This window comes from Lagenorhynchus albirostris, chromosome 1, assembly GCF_949774975.1.
Source record: "Lagenorhynchus albirostris chromosome 1, mLagAlb1.1, whole genome shotgun sequence".
NCBI classification, from domain to species: domain Eukaryota; kingdom Metazoa; phylum Chordata; class Mammalia; order Artiodactyla; family Delphinidae; genus Lagenorhynchus; species Lagenorhynchus albirostris.
The window spans coordinates 84,503,856-84,528,831 of NC_083095.1; the positions used below are offsets into that span (position 1 = coordinate 84,503,856).

General features: G+C 48.3%; 3 protein-coding genes across 7 annotated transcripts in view; 1 reads left to right on the plus strand and 2 right to left on the minus strand.

The window, feature by feature from the left end:
* Positions 1-3,663, minus strand: part of DNAJC17 (DnaJ heat shock protein family (Hsp40) member C17) — a 39,014-nt gene extending 35,351 nt beyond the window's left edge. Inside the window, exon 1 of one of the 2 annotated variants that reach the window (XM_060147413.1) lies at positions 3,496-3,663. In XM_060147413.1, coding sequence (XP_060003396.1) covers positions 3,496-3,573 — 78 coding nt within the window. In that variant the 5' untranslated portion in view covers positions 3,574-3,663. The remainder of the gene's footprint in view (positions 1-3,495) is intronic. The other variant, XM_060147418.1, reaches the window with a different exon arrangement.
* Positions 3,664-3,791: 128 nt separating this feature from the next.
* ZFYVE19 (zinc finger FYVE-type containing 19) lies at positions 3,792-10,700 on the plus strand. 3 transcript variants are annotated; one of them, XM_060147402.1, is made up of 11 exons: positions 3,800-4,001; positions 5,243-5,364; positions 5,534-5,587; positions 5,972-6,090; positions 6,187-6,332; positions 6,681-6,789; positions 8,780-8,989; positions 9,424-9,503; positions 9,829-9,927; positions 10,063-10,190; positions 10,273-10,700. In XM_060147402.1, the coding sequence occupies exons 1-11, from the start codon at positions 3,948-3,950 to the stop codon at positions 10,349-10,351; spliced, it is 1,200 nt and encodes a 399-aa protein (XP_060003385.1). In that variant the 5' UTR covers positions 3,800-3,947; the 3' UTR covers positions 10,352-10,700. The 3 variants fall into 3 exon arrangements, with proteins under 3 accessions (XP_060003392.1, XP_060003376.1, XP_060003385.1); XM_060147393.1 differs by lacking the exon at positions 6,681-6,789 and having other exon boundaries at positions 3,795-4,001; positions 8,780-9,227; XM_060147409.1 differs by lacking the exons at positions 10,063-10,190; positions 10,273-10,700 and having other exon boundaries at positions 3,792-4,001; positions 8,780-9,227.
* Positions 10,701-11,599: 899 nt separating this feature from the next.
* On the minus strand, positions 11,600-24,684 carry PPP1R14D (protein phosphatase 1 regulatory inhibitor subunit 14D). Of its 2 annotated transcripts, XM_060147461.1 has the most exons (6): positions 24,493-24,684; positions 22,004-22,090; positions 19,667-19,901; positions 12,333-12,416; positions 12,097-12,129; positions 11,600-11,902 (listed from the first exon to the last, which is right to left on the minus strand). In XM_060147461.1, the coding sequence occupies exons 2-6, from the start codon at positions 22,033-22,035 to the stop codon at positions 11,837-11,839; spliced, it is 450 nt and encodes a 149-aa protein (XP_060003444.1). In that variant the 5' UTR covers positions 22,036-22,090; positions 24,493-24,684; the 3' UTR covers positions 11,600-11,836. The 2 variants fall into 2 exon arrangements, with proteins under 2 accessions (XP_060003444.1, XP_060003454.1); XM_060147471.1 differs by lacking the exons at positions 22,004-22,090; positions 24,493-24,684 and having other exon boundaries at positions 19,667-19,915.
* Between the last annotated feature and the right edge of the window lie 292 nt (positions 24,685-24,976).

Genomic DNA, 24,976 nt, shown 5'->3' on the forward strand with positions numbered 1-24,976 from the left:
CACAACTACTGAGCCTGTGCTCCAGAGCCTGCGAACCACAACTACTGAGCCTGCGTGCCTAGAGCCCGTGCTCTGCAACAAGAGAAGCCACCACGGTGAGAAGTCCACACACCGCAGCAAAGAGTAGCCCCCGCTCTCCACAACTAGAGAAAGCCCGTGTGCAGCAATGAAGACCCAACACAGCCTAAAGTAAATAAAATAAATAAAAAACAAATATCTGTTTGAATTCATTTCTTTTGGGTATATACCCAGAAGTGAAACTGCTGGATCATATTGTAATTCTATGTTTAATTTTTTGAGGAATTGTCATACTGTTTTCCACAGCAGCTGCACCACAAGCAATGTACAAGGGTTCTAATTTCTCCACATCCTCACCAACACTAGTAACTTTCTGTTTTTGTTTTTCTTTAATAGCCATCCTAATGAGTATGAAGTGGTATCTCACTGTGGTTTTCATTTGCATTTATCTAATGACCAGTGGTACTGAACATCCTTTCATGTATTTATTGGTCATTTATATATCTTCTTTGAAGAAATGTCTATTCAAGTCCTTTGCCTATTTTTTAATTGAGTTATTCGGTTTTTTGTTGTTGAGTTGTGGTTGGTTTTTTACAATCGTTTTAACATGAAAAACCATTCTCGGCTCATGGCTCATTAAAAACCAGGTCATGGGCCATTTGACCCCTGAAGTCATAGTTTGCCCAACTCCCTCGTTTTACATTTGAGGAAAGTCAGGCTCTGAATGAGGCCCCAGATCTCCTGATTCTCAAGCCAAGTTGTTCCAGTGGGCTCTTAGCTGCTACTTCCTTCATTCAACAAATATTTATTGAGAGCCTACTCTGTGCCAGTCACCAGGAAGGGGATGCTACAGAAGTGAATGGACCAGACCTGCTCCTCAGAGCTAAGAGTACAGAGGGGAGTAAGGCATGAGATAAATAATCACACAAATGAATATATGCTTGCAAACTGATATAAGTGCTGGAAAGGAGAAGTGGCTGCTATGAAAGTACAATAGGCAAGGCCTCTCTGAGGAAGTGCCATTTAAGCTGAGTTCTGAAAGCCAAGTAAAAGTAACCCAGGTTAACAGAAGGGGAGAAAGAGTGTTCTCGGCAGAGGGAAAAGCATGTAAGAAGGGGTAAGAAATTCTATTGCATGTTTTATTAAAAGTGCAATAGGGTTTTAAAGGAGCACCAAGATTATTCCATTTTCCGTGAGTAGAACAAATTGGAGGAGTGCAACAGAGTGGAATAGAATAGACTGGAAGCAGGGAAATGAGTTGGCAGGCCACTCTAATCATTCAGATGGAAGTTGATGGGCATTTGGGCTGGAGCGGTGGTGGTGGAGATGGAGATTAATGAACAGGTTTGGAGATTATTTGAGAAGTGAATTCATTAGGACCTGGTGATGGACTAGATGCAAGAGTGAGAGGATAGGGAGGTATCAAGAATGATTCCAGGGGACTTCCCTGGTGGTCCAGTGGTAAAAAATCCGCCTTCCAATGCAAGGGACGTGGGTTCGACCCCTGGTCAGGGAACTGAGATCCCATATGCCGCAGAGCAACAAAGCCCGCACATCACGACTACTGAGCTCGCACACCTCAACAAGTTGCAACTACAGAGCCCATGCGCTCTGGACCCCACGCACCACAACTAGAGAGAGAAAACCTGAACACCACAACTAGAGAGAAAGCCCGCGCGCCACAACTAGAGAGAAAACCCGCACACCACAACTAGAGAGAAAGCCCACGCGCCTCAAAGAAAGATCCCACACGCCTCAACGAAGACCTCGCGTGCCACCACAACTCAAAAGACCCAACGCAGCCAAAATAAATAAATAAATATTTTAAAAATCTTTAAAAAAAAAAGTCTTCTCACCTATCCCTTATCTCACCTGAGTGAAAACTGAATCCCAACCTCACTGTGCTGCTTAGACCTTGGCCTCTTGCCTAGACAACAGCCCCACCTGACCCCCTAGTGGCAGCTCCTCTATCCATCCCCTACTTGTGTCCTTTCTGCACACTGATGTTGAATATTTTCTTTAAAATCTGATTATGTCGGGCTTCCCTGGTAGCGCAGTGGTTGAGAGTCCGCCTGCCTATGCAGGGGACGCGGGTTCGTGCCCCGGTCCGGGAGGATCCCACGTGCCGCGGAGCGGCGGGGCCCGTGAGCCATGGCCGCTGAGCCTGTGCGTCCGGAGCCTGTGCTCCGCAACGGGAGAGGCCACAGTAGTGAGAGGCCCGCATACCAAAAAAAAAAAAAAAAAAATCTGATTATGTCACTTCTCTGATTAATATATACATCAGTGGCTCTTAATTGCCTTCCTCAGGAGTTCTCAACTTCGAGGTTCCAACACACTGGCTAGATCTGGTGTGAAGTGTCCAAAGTAATTTCTCACTATTAACGAAGTACTAATTAAACAATTTACAAATGTAGAACACTTAGAATAGTGTCCAGCACATAGTAAGTATTATATAGGTGTTAGGCATTATTAATAGTGAAAATTTAAGACTTATGAGATAGGTGTAACAGATGCTTTTGGTGCTGTGTATACATCCCCATGGCCCACTTCTGATTTCAGCTGCAGCTGCAGGGAACAGTTCTGTACAGGCTGACAGTATCCCTCCTCAAGGGCCCTATGGGTCTCCCTGCTTTTCTGCCCCAGAGCTTCCTCTTCTCACAAGCTCTGCCAATGAGCAGAGCAGCCTGGAGGTACAGGGGCATCTGCAGGCATTAATTTCCATCTGGTGACTTATCTGCCTCCCCTTCCTACACTGCTACAGCTACCACCATAATCCAGGGGAAAGTAACATAAATCTTAGTTACAGCTTGATCAGTGTCCCACTCCCTGACACATCTATCAACGCTTTCCCGTGAAACTCTAGGTCATCTGCCTTATCCTTCTGATCCTCCTGCTTTTGGCCCACTAGCACATGGTGAGAGGGCAACACCTGAGCATCTGCTACTTGAAAAGAGTCAAAGGGCTGGGATGTAAAAAGAAAATAGAGATGGCAGAGTCATAGGTCACACTGCCACGGAGGGTATGAAAAAGGAATGGAGGAACCTTGAGACCTGGCCTTTCTTCCGCCCCAGGCTCTAAGCAGAGTTAAATCAGCCAGCAAGAGAGAGACAATGAAGCTCCCCCTGCCACAGTTTAGACAGAAGAGGAATCAAAGGCTGACACTGCGCAGGCGCAGGAAGTAGGCTAGGGTTGTCTCACAGACTCACCCGCGGCCCCTTCTAGACAAGGGCCACGGGGAGAGCACAGTACAGTTCCCCGCGCTAGGAGCCTCCCTCTCGTGCCCCCTCTTCCTCGTGAGGCCCTCAGACCATTCAGGAAAGGTCTGGGAACCCACCTGAGGCCGTCGGGCCGCCCCTCGCTCCCCACTCAGGGCCCGGCCGAACGTGGAAAGCTGATGGTGCCAGTCTCGGGCGAGGCGCCAAGACGGGAAAGCCCGCCAGGTCGCTCGGGATCGGCCCTCCTCGCCCCAGTTCTCACCTCTTTGTCCGTCGCCTTCTCCTCGATACCTAATAACGCGTACAGGTCCATCTGTAAGAGCTCCTTGGTCACCGCCATGGTTCCAACCCTGACTGGATTAGTACCACAACTCCCAAGAGCCTAAGCGTGTGGGGAGTCCCGGGGACTATCGACCCCAAGCCTGAGGAAGGCGCTTAGCCTCCTGGGAAATGTCGTGATCTGAACTAGGCTTGACTGCCTCTGAGGGAAGCGGGCACTAGTGAATGAACTACGACTCCCAACAGCCCTCGCGTCCGCCGCTGGTGCTCTCGGGCTGAGGTGACCGTAGTGATTCTCCTGTCGGAGGCCTTGGTTGGCCCGCGCGAGTGGGCGTGGAGAGTAACGGCGGGGCTGGGTGAGGGTGCACGGGGTCCTGGATATGAGCCGCAGGAGCTCAGCTCCGCCGACCTTGCCGCGCCGCGCCGGCAACCGCGATGGAGAATAGGTGCTACGGCTGCGCTGTCAAGTTCACCCTCTTCAAGAAGGAGGCGAGTCTTCTCTCCCCGGGGGCTAGAGGGCTAGGGAGGACGCGGAGTAGAGGGAAATGCACAGGACTTGCAGTCCGCAGGCTTGTTTTTACGGGCCCTCTCCAGGTGTGTGGTTTTGATGAAGTCACTGAGCCTCAGTTTCCATTTCTATAAAGTGGGGCTAACACTCCCTCGCTTTCGGGGTTGGGGTGAGGGTCCAGTGAGGTGCTGGAGGTGAGAGTTCCCCATAAACTGTAAATTGGGCTCCTGTCATTTTTGGAAATCTAGGCTTTTCTGTCTGCCAAGTGTAGGATCCGGCTGTTTCCTTCCCTCCACCCTGCTTCTCCACAGCCTACTCTCCATCACACCATGCCCTTTGCTCTCTCTGCTCTGAAACCGTCACCAGCAAGCCCTTCCCCGGTTTCTTGAGTTAGATTACTGCCCTTTCTCCTGCCCCAGGGCACCATGGCAAAGTCTCACTTGTCCTCAGGCCAGACCTGCCAAGTTTCCCTGGTAAACTGCAGGCTTCCTCAGCCTCAGCTGTGACCAGGAGATAGGAACCAGATAGGACGAATGAATAGCAGGTAGGGAAGCAGATCCATGTAGCACTCAGAAACCTGGGTTTTGGAGTCAAAGTGGTCAGGATCCAAATTTGAGCTCTCCTGTCATTCATGGGGTGACCTTGATTTGGGCAAGTCGTGTAACCTCTCTGACCCCGTTTAAAATAGGAATAATAATGGTGGTCATCAGGAATAAGTAAGATAGTGTGTATAAATTGTGAGGATTAAATCAGGTGATGAAAGTTAAGTACTGAGTTTAGTGCCTGGCACACAGTAAATGCTTAACAAATGGAGGCTGCTACTGTTACCATCCCATTCTGAGTCAAGCCTCCTTTCATCTCTGCTAGAGCAGAGAAGGCATGGGCTCTGCACTGTTTCTCCTTTTTGAAGAGTCAGTGACCTGAAGCATGGGGCTTTGCCTATTTGTCTTTTACACTCCACTGTCAGGGAATTGAAGACAGAGTAGAAAGCATGGGAATTTTGCATGAAGCTTTCGAGATTTGAATAGAATACTGGAGACTGAGGAATCGCCTTACCCTCCACCCCTGTCTCTCCCCAGTCCTTAGGGGCCCCACTCCTCATCCTCCTCCCAGCAGCTGGTCACAACTCCAGTGTCTGCTCTGTGTGTGTGTTTGGAGAGTCCCAGGGAGGAGCCTGCAGGGGCAGGTGAGAGGTAGACCCCTTGCTTCATGTTTCTTGTAGTACGGCTGTAAGAACTGTGGCCGGGCCTTCTGTTCTGGCTGTCTTAGCTTCAGTGCAGCGGTTCCCCGGGCTGGAAACACCCAACAGAAAGTCTGCAAGCAGTGCCATGAGGTTCTGACCAGGTGAGAAGCCAATATGGTCAAGGGTTCAGCCAAGCATGGCAGCAGGCAGATGGCCAGGCCTCACAGCCTTGTGCTCTATGTCTAGAGGTCAGCCCAGGAAGTGTTTGGGGTGGGGGACACTGATAGGCAGATGGCAGGTGACTTCTGACACCAGATTTCTTCTCTATAGAGGATCTGCTCCTGCCAATGCCTCCAAGTGGTCACCACCTCAGAACTATAAGAAGTAAGTGCTGAAGGGACAGAGACAAATGGGGATGGGGAAAGGACAAGGGAGCCATAGGGTAGGAGTCTCTTCCCAGCCTACAGATCAAATGAGCACAGGATCAGGAAAATATCTACCTCTCAGGCTCCTGACTGCCCTCTTGGGCTTAGAAAGCAGCTCACCAGTCCTTTCCCCAGAAAAGATTCTTGGTAGACCTCGCCCTCTCATCTGGACTCTCCCGTCTGTCAGCTGGGTTGGGCTGCAGGGTGACATGAGCAAGCGCCACAGAAAATTGTCTGTTGGAGGCCTCCCTAGCTGCCTAGAAATGATTTGAATGGGAAACAGTGAGTGCCTTCACCCCTCCCTTCTGCATTCTTTAAGAGCCTCTATCTCATATCCCGCCAGGCGTGTGGCAGCCTTGGAAGCCAAGCAGAAGCCCAACACTCCCCAGAGCCATGGACTGACCCAGCAAGACCAAGTCATTGCTGAGCGCCTAGCACGGCTCCGCCAGGAGAACAAGCCCAGTGAGTGGGGGCAGACAGGGTGGAAAAGACACTATTCAGGGCTCGTGGGACTAGGATTCCTCTGGATCTTACAAGGCTTCTCTATGCCAATTGCAGAGTCAGTGCCCTTGCAGGCGGAGATAGAAGCCAGGCTAGTTGCACTGAGGGATGCACCCCAGGGTTCCATCCCTTCCACCCAGGAGATGGAGGCACGGCTTGCTTCACTGCAGGGCAGAGTTCCACCTTCTCAGACCCCCCAGCTGGTGAGTGCTGTGGCTTTGGAGGGATGGAGGCCCTGGGACGAGGACCCAGTAGAAGCCCAGATACGTGTATGCTTAGATACTTTGCAGGAGTACCTCCTGCTCCTGAGGCCTGCTGCCAGACCAAGGAACCAGGGACAGGCAGCAGGATTGGGTGGGGCAGGAAAGAGTGGCCCCTTGGTCCTGCTGGGGACGGCTAGACCTACTTGATTACGTGGGCTCTGGAATTGTCCCCTTTCCCTGAGCTTTGGGAACTCCTCAGCATCCACCCCAGACCTAAAACTGTTCTGAGCCTTATGGTGCGGCTTCCTGCCTACGCTGCTCCCCTCTGAGGTTCCCTCCTCTGAGCAGGCACATCAGCCACCAGACACCAGGACCCAGGCCCAGCAGACACAGGATCTGCTGACAGAGCTAGCAGCGGAGGTGGCTATTGATGAGAGCTGGGAACGAGGAGGCCCAGGTATCTTCTCCACCTAGCTCCCCCTAGCTCCACCTCTGCCCCCCGACTCTTTCCCCAGGTGGGAGAGGCTCTGCTGCCCACGCTCTGGGAGGTGAACATCAATCAGAGAATAGTCAACATTACAAAGGCTACCATTTATTGTTTACTCCAGTGGGAGCCAGTGTAAGCCTAGTGGATAAGCATGTGGGCTTTAGGCTCAGACAGTGATTCCCTTTTCTACCACTTACTAGCTGTGTGACCCTCGGCACGTTACTTGACCTAAGTCTCACTTTCCTCATCTGTAAAATGGAGGAATGTGTGGTAAAACCTACCTCACAAGGAAGTCATGAGGAGGAAATGAGCTAATCCAGTAGTGCTTAGGACCCTGCCTGGCTCATAGTAAATGCTTAGTGAATGTTCTCTACAACGATGATGATGATGGTAAAGAGGAGGAAGAGGCTATTGACATTTAGTTGAAATTAAATACAATTTAAGAGTCAGTTCCTCAGTGGTACCAGCCACATTTCAAGTGCTCCGTAGCCACAAGTGGCTCGTGGCTACAATCTTGGACAGCACAAATACAGACATGATATGGAATGATCCCATCATCTTAAAAAATTCTTTTGGACACTGCTGTTCAAAAGCTTCAGAGCAGTGGTTCTCAACCATGGATGATTTTCCCTCCAGGGCCCATTTGGCAACGTCTGCAGACTTTTTGGGTGTCACAACTCATAGGGTACCACTGGCATCTAGTGAGCAGAGGCTAAGGATGCTGCTAAACATCGTACATACACAGGACAACCCCGCAACAAAGAATTACAGGCATGCCTCAGAGATATTGCGGGTTCAGTTGAATACCACTGCAATAAAGTGAGTCACACAAATTGTTTGGTTTCCTGGTGCGTGTAAAACTTATGTACACGATACTGTAGTCTATTAAGTGTACAATAGCATGTTTAGAAAAACAATGTACATACCTTCATCTGACAACATAGGGCTGCCACAAACCTTCAATTTGTTAAAAAAAAAAAAAATTAAAGGCAGTATCTGTGAAGCGCAATAAACTGAAGCTCAATAAAACAAGGTATGCCAGTATCCTGTCCAAAATGTCAATAGAACCAAGATTAAGAAACCCTGCTTTAGAGATACAATCTCACTGAATATCCTCAGTAATCCTATAATAACTGTTATTATCCGTATTTGATAGATGAGGAAACTGAGGCCTGGTGAGCTTAAGGAACTTGACCAAGGTCACACAGCTATTAAGTAGCAAAGCTGGGACTTGAACCCAAAGCTGTCTGACTTCAAACATCTTACTCTGAAACTCTGAGCTAAAGGGGACCATGTCAGAGCCACACCCACTCTGGTAAAATTCTTCCTGCCTAGTGACGTTCAAGACCTCAGCTTCCCTCATGTCCTCTCTGCGCTGCTCCCTGGAAATGCTGATTCCAGCCTGTAAGGCAGAGAGCCTGGCTGGACCTTGACCTCCCCATATCCTGCTCCTTTTGGGCAGTGATTCTCATACCATGGGGCACCCACCCTAAGGGCAGCATGTTAAAATATCAGGTGGGTGGGATGGATATAATTGAAAAAGAAATGTCTAAGATTACTAGTTTTTTACATTTGGGATAATGGAGGAAATACTAATTTTATTTGTAATATAAACCACAGGAGCTATTGTTGAACAAAAAGCTGATAATCTGTGAGTTTTTTTTTTTTTTTCGGTATGCGGGCCTCTCACTGTTGTGGCCTCTCCCATTGCGGAGCACAGGCTCCAGACATGCAGGCTCAGCAGCCATGGCGCATGGGCCCAGCCGCTCCGCGGCATGTGGGATCTTCCCAGACCGGGACACGAACCTGTGTCCCCTGCATCGGCAGGCGGACTCTCAACCACTGCACCACCAGGGAAGCCCAATCTGTATTTTTTTTTAAAACGTTGAGAAACGGGCTCAGTGGTTTCTGATGAGAGATCCTGAAATGTCTGCCTCCCTGAATGCATCACTCTTTCCAGCCGCCTCTATCCAGAATGACCTCAACCAGGGGGACCCAGGGGCCCAGAGCACCAGCTGCAAGGGACAGGCCACCTGGTCCCTGGAGGAGGAGAAGAGGAGGCTGCTGGCTGAGGCAGCAGTCACGCTTCGGGAGGAGAACACAAGGCAGGAGCGGATCCTGGCCCTCGCCAAGCGCCTGGCCGTGCTGCAGGGACGCGACCCCGATAGAGGTAGAGGCTGGGGAGCAGCCACTCATTCGTGTCCACTGGGCAGTCCTCCCCACTCTCACCCTCAGGCCAAACTGCACAGTGGCTGTACTCCCTGCCAGGCTGAGTCAGGGGCTGGGGGTCCCTGTGCCCAGGGGTCTATCGAGCTCCACCCAGAACCACGAGGAAGGTGCTGGGGCAAAGCAGTGGATGAGGAACAAGTGGCAGCCATCAGGGGGCAGGGGACCCTGGGTCCCTTCAGGTACGGAGCCTTCTGTTCATGCCCTCCAGCCCAGCATGGTGGGGCAGGGTCTGATCAGAGTGGCTGCAAAGGCTGCTCAGTTCTGGAACACGTGCCACTGGAAACCAAACCTCTGCTGGGGGCAGAAGTACAGCCACTCAGGTGAGCTCTCAACCTCACTCCTCTTCCCCTGCTCCCGTCTCTCTCCCTCTTCAAGTGACCCTACAGGACTACCGCCTTCCAGACAGTGATGACGAAGAGGATGAGGAGACAGCCATCCAGAGAGTCCTTCAGCAGGTCGGCCCCGCCTTACCCACCCGACCACCCCTTGTCCTGTCCCTGCCACAGTGCCCCACCACCCACCTGACCCCATTCACTCTGCCTCCGCTCTGGGGCTCGATGGCTAGTCACTGTGCAGCTCCTGTTCTAGCTGGGCCCCCCTGCCCCTGTGACACAGACCTGCCCCTGGGCCCTTGAGATGGGGTATCAGCAGCCACGGACAACATAAAGGAAGATGGGTTGAAGGCTCAGGCCACAGAGCTCAGGCCACAGAGCGCAGAAATACTGTGTGTTGGCGGGGCTGCCTGGAGTGGGGAGCTGTACCTCTTCGCCCTGTCCACAGCTCACTGAAGAAGCTGCCCTGGATGAGGCAAGTGGCTTTAACATCCCTGCAGAGCCAGCTCTCCGACCCCAAGCCCAATCCTGCAGGGCAGAGCCTGAGGTGAGGAAAACCCCAGACACAGACCCCCGGGCCGCCACCACAGCCTCCCTCCCTGCCTGGCCGACTGTTCCTCCAGCCGCCCTCCCAGACCCCATCGGGTACCTTATGTCCCCCATTCCTCCCTGGTCTCCAAAGCTTCAGGCTGTGGCCGCCAGGTCTGAGGCTGAGGAAGAAGAGCTCCCCTGGTGCTGCATCTGCAATGAGGATGCCACCCTGCGCTGTGCTAGCTGTGACGGAGACCTCTACTGTGTCCGCTGCTTCCGGTGGGTGCAGGTGGAATGTTCTTTGGGGCTGGGAGAGTTGCGGGGCCACCTGTGATCCCTGACCTCTATCTATGCTCCACAGGGAAGGCCATGATGCCTTTGAACTTAAAGAGCACCAGACATCTGCCTACCACCCCCAGCATAAAAGCCGAGAGCACTGAGGGAACCCTGGTCCTCCCGGGAAGGCCATCCTACAGGCGGTCACACAAGCTGGGGTGCCCTCCAGGGCATCTGATGGGAGAACATGTCAGGCTAGACTGCTTATGAATGCGCCCTTTCCTGAGCCTCCGTCCCTGGAAGGAGGAAGGATTCTCCATTGGAGACGATGACTGGAGGAGCCAGAGGGAAGGCAGAAGTCTGGAGCCTCCAGCATTGAAGTCTGGACTAGGAGTGAGAGGCATGATGGGAAAGACCAGCCTGAATCCAGGGAGGAGTCCTGAAACTTGCTCAAGGGTCCAGGGCCCTCTACTGGCACTTAGAGCATTTAATAAAGTATGTTGATTCATTGGACCCAGCGTCTTTTATCTATAGAACCCTGTGGGCCCTGAGCCTAGGCCTTGGAGAGGTGGCAAGAGCAGAGTAGGCTGTAAGTCCAGTCCTGTAGAGTGAGGAAAAGGCTTGAGCCATCCTGCAAGCTTCTGCAGGCAGGAACAGTCCCACCCATCCTGGTGGCCTCATACGCAGTAGGCATGAATATTCATACTACTGAACTGAACTGAACTGTGCATCCTGCTCTGGGCAGCCCAGCTTAGCCCCCAGGCCCCACCATACTCAAACACTGCATGCACAAGCAGTGAATGCATACCCTGCTTCCTGCCTTACTCCTAAAGGATGCCACCTCCAGGGCTCCTGTCCCAACCCACATGCCATTCAGACCCAGTGTCTGTTCCCACCAACTTCCTTCTGACCTGATTCCTGGCCTCTGAGCCTATACCCTTTACACCCCTCAGCTTAGCCCCTGCTTTTTCTCTTTCTGCCTCTGGCTTGGAGCTGGTTCAAGAAAGAGTCCTCAGCCTGAGGTCTCCTGAATCATTTAGTGAGGGAAGAGGGTTTAGCTTTCCCTGAGGCCCCCAAACCCAGCTAGTTTTTTTCCTGTTACCTCTCCTATGGGTCTTTGCCACTTGGGTTCCTATTGGTGATGTCAGGATGCTGTGTCTCTTAGCCAGGTGCCTTCTGCTTGGCCTCCAGGCCTTGCTTGATGGTAATTTCTCTGACGCAGAACTGTGACCTTTATCTTTGAATTCTCAAGCCCTGGGTGGGTGGATGGATAGATGGACAGATGGGTGAGGTATGTGGATGCAGCCTAGTGACTCAGGATGCTGGCCTTATGGTATAACACTTCAGTCCCTCCCTCCTCCATCCCTCAGCACAGATATGCTCCACACTCCATTCAGCTGGGGCTCCTCAAGGTTTTATTCACTCGGCTGCCGAGGAAAGCACTGGGCCATAGCCATGACTGGCTCCCAGAAAGCCCAGCTGACAGGAATTAGCTGTGACTGCACATAGACAGGGGTGTCCAAATGTCCCTCCTCACTCTACATGTTCCTTGTCTGTGTCCCAAGGAGCTGTTTCCCTCTCAGCCCAGGATCCAGGGGTTCAGGGCAGACCTGGCAGTGCTGAAGCTGATGAAGGTAGTCTCACAAGGCTTATTTCTGAGGCCGACTGAGTCTCCGAAATTTCTTGAGTTGACTGAGCAGCTCAGAGATAAAAGGCTGAGAAAGAAACACGGGTGAGATCAAGGCATGGGGTCACACCCACCCACCACACTGCTCTCCCTAGTCTCCACCTGACCCCATCGCTTCAGAGTCAGGGAAGGGGAGAAGGACCCAGGACCAAGCTTTCCTCTTCGCTAGCTGCCGTCCCGCTGGGCCTCCTCTTACCCCCAGACTAACAGAGCATCCCTTACCTCTGTGGGGCGGGGGCAGTTTTGGAGAATAGCCTGGTGGAAGAAAGCAGAGAGTGGGTCCCCGAGCCACAGCACTTTGTCACGAGTCCCCAATCAGTCTCCCAGGAATTCTCCCTTCTGAATTGGTTCTCCACACACAGATGGGGAGGCAGAACCTGGGTTCTTGGGCTCCCCTTGGTCCAAGCCCAGTTTCCATCCCCCAACCCCTGGGCCCGGGGCCTGGCCCCCCATTCTACCTCCAACTGAGTCTTCTGCTCCTCTGTGGATAGTTCCATGAGAGCCTCCAGGTCGATCTCAGGCTCAGAAGGAGTTGGTTGATCCTGTTTGGGAATCACACGGGGCTCAGAGGAGCCTGGCTAGCTGGTGCAGGGGTGACAGTTAACTGTCGGGTTCACCCATCTCCCACTCTATTTCCCATGTTCAGTTCCTCTCCTCACCTTACTCAAACCACCCCATTCATCCTTTTATTCAACAGTTACTGAATAACTACTATGGTCTACCTGAAACAGTCTAGGGTTCTTTAAAAAGAGTATCTGTTTAATTTCAATAGTTATAAACATTGTTAGTAGGGATGCAAAATGGTGCAGATGCTTTGGAAAATAATTTGGCAGTTCCTTAAAATGTTAAATATAGAGTTATCATCTGACCCAACAATTCCACTCCTAGGTCTATTCCCAAGAGAAGTGAAAACAGACATCCACATATGTCCATATGAATGTTCACAGCAGCATTATTCATATTCAAATGTCCATCAACTGGTGAATGGATGAATAAAATATGATGTAGCCATACAATATTTTTCAGCAATAAGAAGGAACAAAGTAGTGATTCATGCCACAACATGGATTAACCTTGAAAACATGTTAGTGAAAGAAGCCAGTTACAAAAGGCTTCATATTATATGATTCAATTTGTATGAAATGTCCAGAATAGGTAAATCTATAGAGACACAAAGTGAATTAGTGGTTGCCTAATGCTGGAAGTGGTGGTGGTAGGGTATGGGGTGTGACCACTAGCGGGTACAGGGTTTCTGTTACAGATTATTAAATGTTCCAAAATAAGGGTCATCCCTGGTGATGCAGTGGTTAAGAATCCGCCTGCCAATGCAGGGGACACAGGTTCGAGCCCTGGTCCAGGAAGATCCCACATGCCACGGAGCAACTAAGCCCGTGAGCCACAACTACTGAGCCTGTGCTCTAGAGCCCACGATCCACAACTATTGAGCCCGTGCGTCACAACTACTGAAGCCTGCGTGCCTAGAGCCTGTGCTCTGCAACGAGAAGCCACTGCAGTGAGAAGCCCGTGCACCACAACAAAGAGTAGCTGCCGCTCACCACAACTAGCGAAAGCCCATGTGCAGCAACAAAGACCCAACGTAGCCAAAATAAGTTAATTAATTAATTTTTTTTTAAAAGTAAGTGCTGGGACTTCCTGGCAGTCCAGTGGTTAAGACACCATGCTTCCATTGCAGGGCGCACAGGTTTGATCCATGGTTGGTAAACTAATATCCCACATGCCACATGGTATGGCCAAATAAATAACTAATAATAAATAACAAATAATAAAATACACTTGTTTTAAAAAAAATTCCCTCTCTGTTTTAAAAAAAACAAAAACAAGTGCTTTTTTTTTCTTTTTTTTTTTTTTGCGGTACGCGGGCCTCTCACTGTTGTGGCCTCTCCCGTTGTGGAGCACTCTCAACCACTGCGCCACCAGGGAAGCCCCGTAAGTGCTTTTTGAAGAACATTTTGGATGGTGGAAATGTTCCATATCGTGATGGGGTAGTGGTTATATATGGCAAAGTGCATTCAAATGTACACTTCAAAAACAGGCAAATCTTCTTGTCTGCTATTAGACTTCAGTAAAGTTGATTTAGAAAAGAAAGAAAGGGCTTCCCTGGTGGCTCAATGGTTAAGAATCTGCCTGCCAATGCAGAGGATACGGGTTCGTGCCCCAGTCTGGGAAGATCCCACGTGCCACGGAGCGGCTAGGCCCGTGAGCCATGGCCACTGAGCCTGCGCTCTAGAGCCCACGAGCCACAACTACTGCGGCCCGTGCACCTGGAGCCTGTGCTCTGCGAAGAAAGAAGCCACTGCAATGAAAGCCCACACACAGCAACAAAGACCCAACACAGCCATAAATTAATTAATTAATTAAAAAATATTTTTTAATAAAAAGAAAAGAAAGAAAGAGAAAAGATGCCTCACCCTCTCATTCCTTCCACTGCCAATGGGTAACCACTGTTAACAGTTTTGGTCCTTCTATACCATTTTAAAAATAAACAATGCTAGGGTTCTAAGTTACTTCTTTCACCCTAAACTCTAGACTTTCCCCTTTGCTTCCTTGGTTTCTAGCGCATCTGATTTAGCATTCATTCATTAAATGCATATTTATTGAGAGCATGCTATGCACCAAGCATTGTGATGGGGCCATAACAGCAAAGACAGACAGACATGATCTTGCCCTTGAAAAGCTTATAGTCTCCTGAGGGATACAGACAAGTCAAATGGCAGTTATAATACAGGGCAATAAGCACTCTGATGAGACACTATGGTAGCACATGTAAGGGGAACCTAACCAAGCCTGGGGTTTAGGAAGGCTTCCAGGAAGAGGTGACCTCTAATCTCAGACCTGAAGGCTGAATAGGAGTTAACAAGATGTTTACACTTCTGATGATGGAGTAACAGGGACTGGATTTATTCTCTCAACATAAGTAACTAGAAAACCGGACAAAAATATATGAAAAGTGTTTTCAGACTTTACATAACAGGTAACTCAGCACTACCTGGGAAAGAAACGAAATGAAAGGGAGATCCCAAGCAGAGCACAATGGTCATACTAAATTGATATGACAGATACCAGAATTTGGGGTTGAGGTGGCTGGAAGTTGCCAGAGTTCTGCAGAGGAGGAAGTTATGAAGAAAGAGACCTCCAGAAATCTACATAAAGGTTCTTCTGAGTCTTTGCTGAACATAAGATACACATTCACAGGGTAAAACTTCACAAAGCCAGGTACTCTGAGGCACTGTGGGCACAGAGATGAACACTTCTCAGACCTCACAGAGGACTGACACAAATCAATTTCCACTCAGTCAGAGTGGACAGTCATCACCGATCATACAGGAATTCAGGAGAGACCTCAGGAGGGCCCTGCTTTACTTGGGGGGTAAATTATTTCCTAGATTAAAGGCCACTCTATACTCACCCCAACAGAACTTAAAAATAAGCTTCAGAAGGATCAAACTGAACCACAAGTAGCTAAACTGCATCCTAGAACAAAGTCCAACACTCTAAAGGAAGAAAAAAAATCCAACAACGTAAAATTCACAATGTCCAGCATCCAATCAAAAATCACGAGTCAGAAAAAAAAATAAAAAAATAAAAAAATAAAAAAATAAAAAAATAAAAAAAATCACGAGTCAGGGCTTCCCTGGTGGCGCAGTGGTTGAGAGTCCGCCTGCCAATGCAGGGGATGCGGGTTCGCGCCCCAGCCTGGGAAGATCCCACATGCCGCGGAGCGGCTGGGCCCGTGAGCCATGGCCGCTGAGCCTGCGCGTCCGGAGCCTGTGCTCCGCAATGGGAGAGGCCACAACAGTGAGAGGCCCGCGTACCGCAAAAAAACAAACAAAAAAAAATCACTAGTCACAGGGCTTCCCTGGTGGCGCAGTGGTTAAGAATCCGCCTGCCAATGCAGGGGACACGGGTTCGATCCCTGGTCCAGGAAGATCCCACATGCCGTGGAGCAATGAGGCCCATGCGTCACAACTACTGTGCCTGCGCTCTAGAGCCCGCAAGCCACAACTACTGAAGCCCATGTGCCACAACTACTGAAGCCTGCACACCTAGAGCCTGTGCTCTGCAACAAGAGAAGCCACCACAATGAGAAGCCTGCACACCGCAACGAAGAGTAGGCCCCACTCGCTGCAACTAGAGAAAGCACGCACAAAGCAACAGAAGACCCAGTGCAGCCAATAAATAAATTAATTAATTAAAAATAAATCTATAAAAAAATCACTAATCATGCCAAGAAGCAGGACATGTGACCTATAAGCAGGAGAAAAAATCAATTAATAGAAGCAGATCAGATATGACAGAGATGATGGAATTAGCAAATGAGGAAAACATGAACATAGTAATGAGAGAAATGGAAGACATGAGAAAGAACAAAGTGAAGCATCTAGAGATGAAAAATAAAATATTTTAAAGAAAAATTTTACTGAATGGAATTAACGGCATATTTGACACTACAGAAAAAAATACCAAACTTGAGGAAATAGCAAAAGAAACTAGCCAAAATGAAGCATGGAGAGAAAAAAACTGGTAGAAAAGAAAAGAACAGCATAGAGCTTTGGTGATCTGTAGGACCATATCAAGTGGTCTAACGTACATGTAACTGGAATCCCAGAAGGTGGATGCTGGGGCCAAATAATAAAAATACATACTAATGATTAGAATTCCACCTCTAAAAAAGGATTAGTCCTGCTCCCAAAACCATTTTATATCATTTATGACATTAACTATACGTATATTGAACACAGGGTATGTATATCACTGAGAGTCAGATTGTCACTGCAGTCTGGTATTGAGAATATGGGCTCAAATCATAATCCAAAATCTTCTTTCCCTCAAGTATTTTTTGAATTCTCAGAAAATGAGCAGATATCTCAAACAACTCTGACCGAGGTGAACAAGTATGGTTATATTGTGACTCTGTGTTACATGTGGTGGTTTCCTGACAGATGCTGCCTGATTTGACCCCTTTCTCTGCTCCACTCCATACTCTGTCCACTTACTCCTGATCTCTCTGCCGTAGAAACCAGTAATCGAGTGAAGTTCAGAGATGAGCTAACAAATGTTTGTTTCACATTTCATTGACTACATATATATATATATATATGTATATACACACACACACATATATATACTGTTTTTTTTTTCCTTTGGCCTCACTGCTTGCAGGATCTTAGTTCCCTGACCAGGGATCGACCCTGGGCCCATGGCAGTGAAAGCTCCGAGTCCTAACCACTGGACCGCCAGGGGATTCCTGATAATACATTTTTAAAGTTGTAAGTTTAATAGATTGTTTCTTAAAATGCCATCACATCAAAAGGGCTGCATCAAAATGCATGGTATCACGTAAGCTATAGGAAACTCTGGGGTGGTCAACAGTGTCCCCTGCTGATGTGTACACTAGATTTGGCCCCAAGGTGGTGATTGGTGACTTTGCCAAGAGGTCTCAATAGAGTGGTAGGAACAGAAGTCAGAATCCAGTGGTTTGAATGGTGATAGGAAAGGAAAAAATAAGTAAAGGCTCTGAGTTGGTACAAATCCTTTAAGGAGCCTTGTAAAGGAGACAGGAAGTAGGGGATGGTAACAAAAGGGGGGCATATTGTTAAACAAGAGTCTCCTTAAAATAGGAGAAACTCATGAGTGTTTAAGTCCCTGCTTAGAAGCCAAATCCACACTCCATTTCTGGACAACAGGAGCTCCAGGCCCCCAAGTCAGTTTGTTTTGTTGAACACAGATCTGGCTTTTCACAAGACCCTAAAGCAGGCTGCACACCCAGTGAGAAGAGGTGGGGTCCTCCAACAAAGGAAGGTTGGGTTCCACTAAACTAAACTAAACAAATAGTGACGCAACCCACTCCTGGAACCATTCCCAGTGGTGCTACCCAAGGTGGGCATGTGGTGGGGAGTCCCAGTGGGTGGAGAGGGGCTCTATGCAGGAATAACTGAGGCAGGGTAAGCCTGGAGACTGGGTTGCCTCAACCTCTGCCCAAGATGACCAGCCACCTGAGGCTTCCCCAGCCACTTGCCTGCTTCCTGCTGAAAAGGACAGAGATTAGAAGAGGAACTGCCACCTGGCACCTTTGGACAATTGTCATGACAACTGTAGACCAGGTTATTTTATTACAGTCATTGCCTGGGAGCGGTCCTCCCATATGTCCTGTTTTCCAATGTTATGAGTTCATTATTTTACAGCTTTTCCCCTGCCTTGATCTTTGCCCTGAGGTGTCTGAGATATGAGACTTTTTATGTAAGGGCACAACAGTCTGAAATTGAAACTGATCCAGAGAGGGAGGGTGCTGGCAGGACTGAAGGGCAGCAGAGATGTCCTGCAAGGTGAGAGTACATATAGGCAAAGAAAGTTTGCCTCTCCTGTTCCCAGTTCTAGGGCATCTCTCTCCCCTCTGCGAGTGGCCCAGGATGCTGCCAGGGACACCGTCAACACCTGGACCAAACCAACACATGACACAGTGAGACTCACAAGACAGTCTGGGCCACATGCATCACTCTTCCCCTCCCCCAACCACAGGACCACTGACACAGCCCTTACCTGGAAGAATCACAAGCCCTTGCTGCCCCCAAAAGAAAAGACAGGACCTGAGTAAGGAAGGAGGGAAACAAGGACCATGGCATGTGGACAAGGAGGACTCTGGTCTCCAGCTTGATGCGTGGTTCTCGCCAGCCACACGTTACAATCAGCAGTGGAGCTTATGAAAAAGACCAGTGCCTGGGCCCCACCCTAGTAGATTGAAATTCAGTTGAAATGCAGCTGGGGCATCGGATTATTACTGAAGTACTTCAGGTGTGGAGAACCACTAGCAGCTTGAATAAACGCTCAGGCACTACAGGCAGAGCCCCAGCTGCAGCTCCTGGTCCCTGGGCTCCCTAGTGGTGTGACCTTGGGCTAGTTACTCAACATTTCTAAGCCTCCATTTCCTCCACGGTAAACCATACCGACCTAATGGACTTGTGGGGAGGGCTGAATGAAATAACACAAGTCAGGTGCTGGGTACTGTGCCTACTGCTGAGTTAAGTGCTCAAAATGTTATTCTTGTTGGAACAGCATTTGTTACTACACTAGGATCCCGATTAGTAGGTAACTAGGTAAAAAAAAAAAAGGGCTACTCTCCCAGGGTGGGGTTGAGGGGAGTCAGTCAGAGCCAGGGCCAAGGCTAGGTCAGGCGCTGGTATTAGCGTTCACTATTGATAACTTTGACGTTCTAGTCCAGCACTATCTGTTCTGAGATGATGGAAATTTTCTGTATCTGTGCTGGCAACTTGGTAGCCACTAGCCACCTGGATGTATGGGGCACTTGAAATGTGGCTAGTGTGACTGAGGAACTGAACTTTTAATTTTCATCAGTTTAAAGTTAAATAGCTACACATGGCTGACAGCTACAGGAATGAACAATGTTGCTCTAGTCATGTATGTGTGTTGAGGTTGAAAGTAAATAAAGACATAAAATAAAGAAAAATAACTCCTCTACTATCTCATCTGAGCCTCAAAAAGTCCTACAAAAGGTATACGACAGGCATTGATAGCCCCGTTTTATAGATTAGGAAACTAAGTCTCAGGGATGTTAAAAGACCTGCTCCAGATTATGTAGAGAGTGAGAGGCAGAGCCCAGACCAGAGGGAGGCAGATTTCAGGACTGCAAACCCATGATTCACCTGTGGGGAAAAACTTTGTCTCCATGGGAGCATCTCTCATCTGCCCTCCAGCTCCTCCTGAGGCCTCAGAGCAGGCTCTCTCCCGGTCCCCCGGCCCGTGGTGTCTTACTCACCTGGAAGAGATCCTGAACCTGGGCGTCCACCCACTGCTCCATCTCCAGCCAGCTCTGGAGCTGCCCCCGGTCATACTTCACCGTCAGCCGGCTGAGTTTCCGGGACCTGGACGCTTTGGAGGGGTCGGACTGGGACTTTGAGTCTGTGGATGACGTCCTCCTCCTCCCAGAAGCCCACTGGACCTTCTTTCTTGGATTCTCCTTGTTCGGGTTGGGAGATGTGCAGGAGGCAGGGCTTGAAGACAGCATGGAAGGATTGGTTTGGTCAAGGAGCTGGGAAAAACTGCCAGTCAGAGCAAGAGAGCCAGGGAACAAGGAGACAGAACAGAGGGCGAGGCCAGCAGGGAAGAAAGGAAGGCAGGCAGGAGGGAGGGCCAAGGCTCCTGGAGTGGTGGGGGTCAAAGATCAGTAGGCCTTTGTCTAGTGCTGGGAATGCCAGTCTTTTGGCTCCTGGCTGCTGGTGAGTGGCACTCCTGAGCCGTGCCCCGGGCTCCCTTTCTGCAGCTGCTGGGACGGAGTGATATACCAAGCAAAGGTCAAGAGGATGCCATGCCTCCAGAGGAGGAAGAGGCCCTTGGGTTCTGAGGTGTGCGGGGCTCTGACCTGAGTCATACTCACCTGAGAGCCCTCAGCGTCCCACTTTCCTGGCCTAGATCCACCTGGGCCCCCAGAAGCTGTGGTCACATGGATCCTGCTGCAGTGGGGTCCCTGGCTGGCAAGGGCTCCTGCTCAGAGAGTTGTGCTGCTGATGGCAGAGTCGCCTCAGGGATAATTAGAGGGGTGGTTATCTCTGGCCCTAATGGGGTCAGTATCCTCTTGTGTCTGAGTATGAGCTGCCTTTAGGAATGTGAGGGAAGAGGCACTACCCTGGCCCTGTGTTTGCAAAGGCGAGCTTGTCTCCCAAGCCCATTCCCCAGGGGCAACTGCTTAGGAAGCCATGTTTATCATCACATGACCCTCCCCCGACTCACGTCCTTCCTGATGCAGAGGAACCCTGCAGACCTAACATTTACCCAGGTGTCAAGGACTATTACTTCTAGGCCTACTTGCATTCTAAAGGAAGGGTGTTTTGGACTTCCTTGGTGGTGCAGTGGTTAAGAATCTGCCTGCCAAGGCAGGGTACATGGGTTTGAGCCCTGGTCTGGGAAGATCCCACATGCCGCGGAGCAACTAAGCCCACGTGCCACAACTACTGAGCCCATGTGTCACAACTACTGAAGCTCGCTTGCCTAGAGCCCATGCTCCGTAACAAGAGAAGCCACTGCAATAAGTCCACACACTGCAACAAAGAGTAGCTGCTGCTCACCGCAACTAGAGAAAGCCCGCGCACAGCAACGAAGACACAATGCAGCCAAAAATAAATAAATTACAAAATAAATAAATAAAGGAAGGGTGTTTTTGTTTGTTTAGTCTTTTGTAACAAAAATTTCAAAACTTTTTAGAAAGGTTACACAACAGAATACTACTATAATTTTTTTTTTTTTTTTAATGAACAGCTCAGGACAAATGAAAAATGAAAGTGTCTCTCTTCCCCCCAGTTCCACTCCCTAGAGGGAACCCAACCAACAGCTTCGGCTTTTAGTTCTCCTGAGATCACCATTATCCCTTTGTGTAATATCATAAATTTGTCCATTTTAGACAGTATCTCTTCTCTCCTCAGTATGAACGATGAGAGATTTAACTCCCTGACTCAGGCTCTCTCATCCCCTTTCCTTTGCACATTCTAATTTTTGTTTATGTATTTTTTTTTCTTTTATGTATTTCTTTTTAGGTCTTGTAGTGGTTGCCTTTATGATGCTGAGTTTCTGTTTCCAAAGTATCAACTTCATACACTGACTCCTAAAAGACAGTGTTAGACACAGGCCAACAGATGAGTCTTTAATGATGAAATTTTAGGCCCTAAGTTAACAGGGTGAGGGAGATGTTTGAAGGCTGGAGGCCAGGATGGTAGCCTGGAAAAGCCCAGGCTTCAGAGGAAGGCTGACAGACCCCAGTTCAAACCCAGCTTTGCCCTGCATTGGTTTAATAACCCTCAAGTTTCACAACCTGAGTCTGTTTTCTCATCTGCAAAATGGGGTTTTGGAGAGGATTAAATGAGATGATGTATGTAAACATTCAGCCTGATATCCAAAACAGAGTCCCTTCTCAATAGACATCCCTTCCCTTCCTTTCTTTGCCTTCTCATCCTCCCTGCCTTCCTGGTGAAGCTCTGTCCGTCAAAGGCTGGCCCTGGAATTTCTCTGCAGTGGCTTCCTTCCTGGTCCTCTTTGGAAGAAGGTGGCAATAAGAAGGGGGTAGGGAGGCCTCTAAAATACAGCCTGTAGACTCAGCTCTTACCTTGATGACCTGTTACATTCTGTGATAGGCATTATTATGGCTGTTCCCTCCCTCTTCTGTTTCTGTCTTCTGAAGCGTTTGGGAGCCCTTTCAAGAAAAGGAACCAGATCAGAAGAGTCTATGGGTTTTGTTCATTCATTAACTCATTCATTTAACAAAGATTTTATGAGCTCTTCTTGTAGGTCAAGTATTATACTCAGTACTGGGGATTGGTGATCCAAAAAAGACACAGTCTCTGTTTCCACGGAACTTACAGTCTAGTGTAAAAATAAACAAACATTAACCAACTAATCAAATAAATGTAAAACTACAACTGTATTTAATGATCTGAAGAAAAGGTAAGAGGAGATATAGTAGGAGTTAACTAGGTACAGGAGCCAGCAAGAGTGGAATTGGCAGAAGGCACAGCATATGCAAAGGCCCTGTGACAGGAGGAAGAGGGTGAATACAAGGGACTAGAGAAGGTCAATGGAGATGGAACAAAGAGACGAGGGAAGCAAAAACGAGCCATGAGGCAGACAGGGTGGAGGTATCTACATAGGGCCCTGTCAACCATGTTAAGGAGTTTTGTCTCTATCCTAAGAGTGTTGGGAATAACTGCAAAATCTTAAGCAAGGGTGGTTGGGTAGACTGACGAGTTCAGATTTAAATTTCCAAAATATCGCCTTAGCTATTGAATACAGAGAGGATCAGAGGGCACAGAAGTCCTGGAGGTCGTTGGGAGGCCATTGCTGTAGGGCTTGACGGGGTAGGTAGCGCTGGTGATAGTGAGAAGTGGACACATTGGAGAGCTATTTAGGCGGTAATATTTAACAGAACTTGGCAATGGATTGGAATATGGAAACTTCATGAATGCCTACACAGGAACACAGACAAGTTCATGCATGGGGGCTCTCTGAGCATATTTCCTCATCTGTAAACTGGGGGTTGGTGAGATTCTGCATGAGCACACAACATGGCCCCAGTGAAGCTTGATGGTACACAAATGAGTTATGCCCATTATTTATAGTGTAACTCTCCTTATTTACATTCTTCCATCTCAGCATTGACCTGCGGAGTGTCACTATTCATCAGTAAGTTTGCCCAAGATAAGGGAACTCAAGTTTCAAGATAAGATGTGAAGAAAAACCACCAGGACCACAGGGTCATATCAGGGTGGAAATAAAGACGGTGCAGACCTGGGCAGAGGCAAGGGTGTCTTCCCTGCTCTCCTGGCCTGGCCTGGGTCCAGTGGTGGGATAAAATAAGCAGCAGGCAGACCCCATCAGAACTAGACAGGATTTTTGTTTTTTAATTTTTCAGCCACGTCACGCAGCATGTGAGATCTTAGTTCCCCCACGAGGTATCAAACCCGTGCCCCCTGCAGCAGAAGTCTTAACGACTGGACCACCAGGTAAGTCCTTAAAAAATTTTATAATAAAAGAAAAGCATGTTCATTTTAGAAACATTTCTAAATTTTCTAAAACATTTAAAAATTCCCATAATCCTGCCACACAAAACCACTGCTAGCATTCTGGCAAGTTTCTATTCTCTCTTTTTTTTTTTTTTTAATGATTTTTAAAACAATTTTATTTATTTTTGGCTGCTTTGGGTCTTTGTTGCTACATGTGGGCTTTCTCTAGTTGCAGTGAGCAGGGGTGCACAGGCTTCTCATTGCGGTGGCTTCTCTTGTTGCGGAGCACAGGCTCTAAGAGCACGGGCTTCAGTAGTTGCAGCATGCGGGCTTCAGTAGTTGTGGCTCGCGAGCTGTAGAGTGCAGGCTCAGTAGTTGTGGCTCACTGGCTTAGTTGCTCCGTGGCATGTGGGATCTTCCCAGACCAGGGCTCGAACCCATGTCCCCTGCATTGGCAGGCGGATTCTCAACCACTGTGCGACCAGGGAAGCCCCAAATAAATATTTAAAAAAAAAAAAAAACCTATTGGGACTTCCCTGGTGGCACATTGGTTAAGGCTCCACGCTCCCAGTGCAGGAGGCCCAGGTTCAATCCCTGGTCAGGGAAATAGCTCCCACGTGCATGCCGCAACTAAGAGTTTGCATGCCATAACTAAGAAGCTGGCGAGCCGCAACTAAGGAGCTCCCTTGCCACAACTAAGACCCAGCCCAACCAACCAAATAAATAAAATGTTAAAAAAAAAAAACTATCAATACTTCAATAAAAAGTTTTTAAAAAGACATGTTCATTGTAGAAAATTCTAAAATATAGATATAAGAAGTATAAACGATATGTTTGGTGTATTTTCCACTTTTTATATAGATTTACTTATTTTGGATTTTCACGAAATTGGATCATTTTGTAACATATGTGTGCTATTTTGTAACTTATATTTTGAATACTTTTTGTGTCATTAAGTAATTTTATACACATCTTTTTTCAACACTGCAGAGTTTCTCAAAATTTAGACCATGACTCAGAGTAAGAAATTCATTTAACCTCATGACACACACGCATACAAACACGAAATGAAAATGTCTTATGAAGCAAAACTTACCTTTATTTTTTCAAGTGCTGACGGCAAGTCACTTTGCTTTCAAGACTAATAGTTTCCAAACTGTTCTGTTAGAGGCAATTCCATGATCTAGTTACTCAGTCCCCTGCTACTAGATATATAGATTGCTACCAATTTTTTTGCCATTATAAATATTGCTGCTCTGAACATCCTTGTAACTATTCCTTTTTTTAGCAACGCATGCTTCCCACCCCCACTCCCCCCTCCCACACTTTAGCGGATTTTCTAGAGGCAGAACTACAAGGACAAAGGAAGTGTGAACTTGTAGGGGAATTTGATGTTATGGCCATATTAGCTCCCTGAAAGGTTGTACCAAATAAACTGTTTATAGTTTGATATCCTAATTTTTTTAGTTAATGAATATCTTAGTTTTATATTGCTGCATAACAAATTATCCCCAAATTGATCAGCTTAAAACAGTAGGCATTTATTATATCACTGTTTTAGTTGGTGGCTTAGCTGGCTC